At 46.3% G+C, this 6,825-nt stretch overlaps 1 protein-coding gene across 1 annotated transcript in view; it reads left to right on the plus strand.

Moving 5' to 3' along the window:
- LOC106816692 overlaps positions 1-1,252 on the plus strand; it is a 3,747-nt gene extending 2,495 nt beyond the window's left edge. Inside the window, exons 2-3 of the mRNA XM_014821314.1 lie at positions 332-488; positions 650-1,252. Of these exons, the coding sequence (XP_014676800.1) occupies positions 332-488; positions 650-778 (286 nt within the window). The 3' untranslated portion in view covers positions 779-1,252. The remainder of the gene's footprint in view (positions 1-331; positions 489-649) is intronic.
- The last annotated feature ends 5,573 nt before the right edge of the window (positions 1,253-6,825 follow it).

A 6,825-nucleotide genomic window follows, 5' to 3' on the forward strand; every position in this document is an offset into this window, starting at 1 on the left:
TAGCGGATTCACCCCCCTGTTGTTGTTATTGCAGGCTGTTCCATCTACTGCCAGCATTCCTGCTTCCACACTAACTCACTGCTTGTGAGCTGTTCGATTTAGCGGATTCACCCCCCTGTTGTTGTTATTGCAGGCTGTTCCATCTACCGCCAGCATTCCTGCTTCCACACTAACTCACTGCTTGTGAGCTGTTCGATTTAGCGGACTAACCCCCCTGTTGTTGTTATTGCAGGCTGTTCCATCTACTGCCAGCATTCCTGCTTCCACACTAACTCACTGCTTGTGAGCTGTTCGATTTAGCGGACTCACCCCCTTGTTGTTGTTATTGCAGGCTGTTCCATCTACCGCCGGCATTCCTGCTTGCACCGCCGCAGGCGTTCTGCTGCGCTCTGCCGGCCCTCGCTAACCTTGACCCGGAGACAAGCGTGGAGAGGACGACCGTGGTGTTGACGATACTTAGCTCTGAGCAGCTGACAGTGAGCGTGAAGGTGAGGGTATGACCGTGGTGTTGACGATGTTTAGTAGAGGTAAGGGTATGATCGTGGTGTTGACGATGTTTAGTAGAGGTGAGGGTATGACCGTGGTGTTGACGATGTTTAGTAGAGGTGAGGGTATGACCGTGATGTTGACGATACCTGATTGCTTGCAGGGTGCCGGACCTCCCCCCATCTTGGAGATTTGGGTCGATCCGCCGACATCGGACAAATCAGCGCCCTCTATGTTCAGCGAGCTCGTGTCTGCAGGCGTCGGGATGCTGAAGAACCCGAGCCAGAGGTGATGACGAGGCAGACGTTGCCATGACAACGCAATGGCATCGCGTTCACAGGCGTGGGTGCGTGCGTGCGTGCATGTGTGTGCGTGCGTGCGTGCGTGTGCGTGGTTGTGTGCGCGCGTTCGTGCGTGCGTGTTTCTGTTTCCGTTTTTGTTTACCAGTATATTGAGATGCTAGAATTCACTTCGATGTACAGAGAGCTTTGCGCGTGAAATCTCGCGCGCGGGCGCTACCGCCGACAGTATCCGTGAATATAGAATAGTCTGTAATGTAACATTACGAATAGACAGCCGGAGTAAATCGGCAATAGTTATGCAAGGAATTCTGCATTCTTTCCTCTTTTGTTTCGTCGTCATCTACGAGAATATTCTTGTTATTGTGCGGAGTATCGTGAGAATTAATAAATATACGCGGAATTTTGTCGTGAGTGAAAGAATTAATAAATCTTATCGTTTATTTCCAAACGCTTTTTCGTCTTTATACAGATCTTTGTCTTGTACTCTGTGTGTGTGCGTGCGTGCGTGTGTGTGCGTGTGTGTGTGCGCGTGCGTGTTTTATCTACTACCATTAACTGACTAAAAATAGCAAAAACAAACTAGTTTTAGCAGATACTGTTCTGTGAATTTTGGATTAAAGTTAATATTATTTGTTATTTGTTATTATTTGTAAAGATTTGGAACAAGGAGAATGTGTTGCTTAATGGTTTCCCTTAATGGGTTGGAAGCTGAAGAAGATCTTTCATGTCACCAGCTCAACAAGTACTATTAGCAAGAAATTTATAGGGAAAGAAAGGATTGCTCTCATTGAATTAGGGTTTAAAACAACTATATTTACTTTATATATGAATCTAAGGTATATATGATGACTCTAAAATGCTAAAACTACTTGTCACAGATTGTACTTTAAAAAAACATGTCCTTGAAAATGATCTTGAAAAGTCTGAAAAAATAAATCACACATTTGTGGAAACCATATATACTGATGTACCTAACAGAGAGAGAGAGAGAGAGAGAAAGCGTGTGTGTATGTGTGTGTGAGCGTGCGTGCGTGTGTGAGTAGAGAAATATTGCCAGAGAGACAGAGAAAAAGAGAGAGAGAGAAGGGGAGAGGGTGAGCGGGAAGGCGAGAGAAGTAACTATATTAGAAGGAATATGATGTGCATTCATCCCTGTGTGTGTGCGTGCGTGCGCGAGAAGGGAGTAAGGAAGTGAGCAAGGGAAAGAAACGGAGAAAGACGAGTGGAGTAAAAAATTCATATTCACATTTTGTGCTTTGGGGAGGGTGAAAAAGTTTTGACTGAAAAATGATATGTAGTTCATCTATTAACCTAGAGATGGCGCTTTCACAACTTTCTAAAATGGCGTCAATTTCGTTGGTTCCCGGCCGCGCCTTTCCGTTTTACACCGCAGCCTAGGCAAACCGACTGGTGAACCAATCAGAGTCTGGTGAACCAATCATTTTCTTTCCCACTTGAGTTCCGGACCCTAACCCTAACCCTAACCCTAACCCTAAACTCATCCAGAAAATCTCCCATATATTTGGCGTAATGATGTGTGCAGAGGAACAATTCAAGCTCTCTAACCAATTAAAGTTATAGTGCTCCAAATACAATTTGATATTAGCTAAAGACTAACCGCAGTTTGTAAGCATATACAACACAAGCCTTCTCCCGACATACGCGTATAACTTCGAACCTCGTGCTCACATTGGTGTGGACATATATAAACAGGAATAAATTATCTACCAAGATGATTACCGCACCAGTTAATCGGCTGTGCATGATAGTCATAATACTATGGGCAAAAAAATGTGATTTTTGACCAATTTTTCCCCAACACTAGAATTTGCGGAAAAAACACATTATTCTCTCCATATTTTCAAACACTCCCCGCCTACCCTGTAACATCGTCGGCTTTTGCAACCTTGCGGGAACGTGCCTTCAGCACGCCTTGAAGACTAGTGTTTGAAAAAACGACTTGCACTTCGCCTCATAAGCTTAAACATGATTCAGACTCCCACTTGAACAGTTTATCAGCCTCGCACGGAACAGAAGATCCTTTCCAAGAATCACTTGTTAGCAACCAAACTCAATTTTCTGTCCAATCTTCCGTGGAGGATGTCAGACATTCTTCACCAGGTTATTTACTTACACAGCGAGAAGCTGCACTTGGAGGAGTACGACATCTCTCTGAACACTCACGAATGCTATCTCTACCTCAGCACAGCCGGGCACCTACACGCATACTGGCAGCGGTCTTTGCCTCCCCTATCTGGCTTGACGTGACAGCAAGCTACTTACCGTAAACAGCCCCAGATGTCACATGAAGCACTAATACAGTGCACGTGTGCGGGAGCCAGAGCAAGATGGCAAAGCATAAATTAGTCTCTCCTGACATGCTTCTGGAACAAGACTAATACAATGCAATGCGCCAAGAAGCGAGTGCTCGGATGCCTTACACTAAACACTCTGGCCACACTACGGATAAACTGTTTACACAAAGACCCAGCACATCGATCTGCTGCCGTCTCTGCAGAGTGAGAATTGCATGGCACAGTTCTCATTCATCCAGTCCCACCAATGTAAGCATGGTGTAAGTCGAGTCACAAGGGATGCCGAGAATGGGATCAATCGTAATGGCAACATCGAGACGAATCCAATTGCTGGCAACCACAACATCCCTCGATAAAATACTAGCCACCTAGGACAATGCGCTGATGGCAAACGTTAAGAACAACCTCTACCAGTGTGAACAAACACGGATCCGGAGGACTGCTCAGCACTGACACAGTGATCAGAAGAAGCCAATACTGAAGCGCTGAATATAGCACCTTCCACCACCCACAATAACAGTGCAGAAACGCGAAAAGGTCTGCGCTAAGAACAGCTGCAGTTGGGAACGAGTAAGAAAAACTGCCCTTCCGCGTATGACACAGATCATTGCCAGGGGATGACAGACCAGTTGACTATTATAGGAACCAGGAATGCAGTGACTGAACCGCACCATGCTCTCTTCCAGCAAGATGGCAGAATAAGAACAGGTACCGCGTAAGTCAACGACAGTGAAAACCTTGAAAGAGGAGACCAACTGACCAGCACTCCTGCTCTGCCCAACATAATCAGAAAGACAGCAGACATTTACCAATCGTAATCCATTCTGACACTGGTCCTTCCACATCAAGGTGAAAGATTGTGGCCCATTCGAATGAACAAATACCTGAATGATGTGCTGCCTGGACTGAGTCATCACGTTCTGTTGTGAAACAGTACATATCGCCACAGCGCTGAGGTCCGCTGAGCACGAACACAGATGCCCGATCAAAACCTGCCAAAAAATATAAGCAATGACCATACAGCAGCTCCCTGACCCCACAAACTATTGCAGTGACAGCCACACAGGCCTAACCTACCTAAACTTCCTCTGTGAGAAAATGTGTGAAATAAGCATCTGCTACCCTGCTTGGTCCTAGTACTCAGCATCGCTACCATGGTGGTGAGTCTACAGAAAGAGACGAAAGCGTATAACCCAAGAGAGTCTGTACGATTTCCTGCCTAATGAAGCAGAGCGCAGAAGGAGCTGCATCCAAGGATATATTCCCTGTGCAACACTTCTGTACATTGCTTCGCAGACTGAAACGGCAGTGAAAGATAGTTACACCGCCACTGACCCAGACATTTATTATCCTTATGTGTCCTACACCTAGGAGCAACACACCTGAGACGATCTACCAGACTAGGGTGAAGACAGCCCACGAAAATACCCATAACTGAGATCCATGAAAGGTCGGTGACACTGGGAAACTTCACAGTGTCTGGCATCCCTTCATCATCAGCTCGAGTGCAGAGACACTTACATGAGTAATCCTTATCCCGGCAAGAAGCATGGCTTCAACTAGTGCAGCCTTGCTGTCTGACTATCCCATGAGTGACAGAAAGTTTGAGGAAACCCTACTGACATCGCTATCCCAGAAGGACGCTCGCTCAATGCAGGCAAGGACCACACCCAACATCTGTACCCCATCAGTGTTCGGATGACTTCCTAAGGAGTTGATTCTGCGCAAGCCTCAGGCATCACAATTGTTAACAATCAGATTTACTCCCGCTAAAAGCTACTGCCCCCCCAGCAGAAAGACCTTGCCTACTGCACGTAAAGGAGCGCCTGCCTTGCGAACGATCATCAGATCACCAGACGCGCACATTCTAAGCGCCAACAAATCCCAGCCCTGGCACAGAATCATGTGACTGGATCTCTGGGATAGGTCAGCATAATGTTCTGCCGTTCACCTGTACGTTTGGCACCCAGCCTGCCTGTGTGGCGACGGAAGACAGGCAACATATCGTGGCGGCCGAATCGTGCTAAGGGGGTGCCAATAAGCAACTGCTCATCTAGTGCTAAGAAGACACGTCCCATTGCTACAAGGCGGCCAGCTGCCTAAGACTATCAATCAAATGTAGCAGATGCAGGACAATTCGGAACAACCGAGGTCAGTGACAGTTACGCAGCACGATCAGGACTAGTGAATAAGAAGAAAAAGCCGTATGCAAGTTCAAGACGTAAGTAAAGCGTGAACTTAGGAGCAATAATAATTGTTGTTAAAAAAGCAATGAACTTCCCTGATTTACTAACACTACTTGACATACCTATGGGCCAATGCATGGCAAGTTACTAGAAAGTTCAAATTCTTAGTGGAAAGATTTTTGAAACTATGGCAGAAAAATAGTATTTTTGTGCACTCATATTGGGGAAAAAATGTCAAAAATCTCATTTTGGCTCAAAATTTATGACAAATCACAGCCAAGTCCAATTCACCGACCCCCACACACACAATTCCCTTAAACCTCTCGGCCCCGTTTCTGCTCGTTTGTGGCGGGTGAACCCACACACATGAGAAACGAGGTTTCGCAAGACCCGACGCAAGATACGTATATCGGAGAAGCTTGTGTAATGGTACAAAATGCTGTTTTAAAGCTAATATCAAATTCAAGTTGGAGCACATAACTTTACTTGTTAGAAAACATGACCTTCGCTCTCACACAAAGATTAACCATATACGATTGCAGTTTCTCTGGAAAGTTTCAACATGCATTATCTGAACAAGTTTTTGAAAATATGGCGAAAAAATGTATTGTGGCAAATCATATTTGGAAAAATGGAAAAAAATCACATTTTGCCGCAAAATTGTTACGAATCACACGCATGCCCAGAAATTGTATCGATCTATAGAGAATTAATTCCCGTTAATATGATACCACACACCCTGGGCCTTCAGTGTGAAAGAGGTTCATCAAACATTATCTGCCAAAAATTGTTAATATTATAGAACCTGGTGGCCATCTTTGAAAAAGCCGCCTTTTTTCAGACAGCATATTTCAAGGGTAGTCACCACGAAGTTGATCAGCGGAGGTCCCCTGAAACATGTTGATCCAACAACCTTTTACAACACCCCATGGCTGGTAAACCTCGTGCCCCCTGGTAACAACTCCTTTTCTCTCCCCTTCTCCTCTCTGGCGTCCGCCAACATGAAACAGCAGAAAAACAAAACAACAAAAACAACAATAACAACTACGGAGACGAACAAATAGGCACATCCCGCCCCTCCGTACAGAACAGTACTACAGATGATTGTGAATAACAACTCTGGCGGGTGCATGCAAAGGATAGCTAACCACGACTCTCTGTGGCATAAGCCGAGTTCCGCACGCACAAGCGCAAAGACTCTGCACAGCTCACAGAGTCAAGGATGCCGGTGTTGCTAACGATAGCATGGGTATTGTCGCAAGATCGTCAGCCGAGGCTCATATGGCCCGCCGCATGCGTGTACATACACGCGGCGGTACGCTGCGGCCTGCGTACAATACGGCACAGCGTGAACGGTAACTTCGCGGCACAGATGCACATAACCGCAGCGTGCATGGTAGTGCGGAGCATACGTGTGTACGTGCCACGCACGTGTTAGTCGGTACTGGGTGTAATGGCACGCACCGCGTGTACGGCACGCACCCGTGTATCGCGACCGCAAGCGTGTATGCGCACGCAAATGCGTGTACGTGCACG

This window comes from Priapulus caudatus, unplaced genomic scaffold, assembly GCF_000485595.1.
Source record: "Priapulus caudatus unplaced genomic scaffold, Priapulus_caudatus-5.0.1 Scaffold1456, whole genome shotgun sequence".
Taxonomy (NCBI): domain Eukaryota; kingdom Metazoa; phylum Priapulida; class Priapulimorpha; order Priapulimorphida; family Priapulidae; genus Priapulus; species Priapulus caudatus.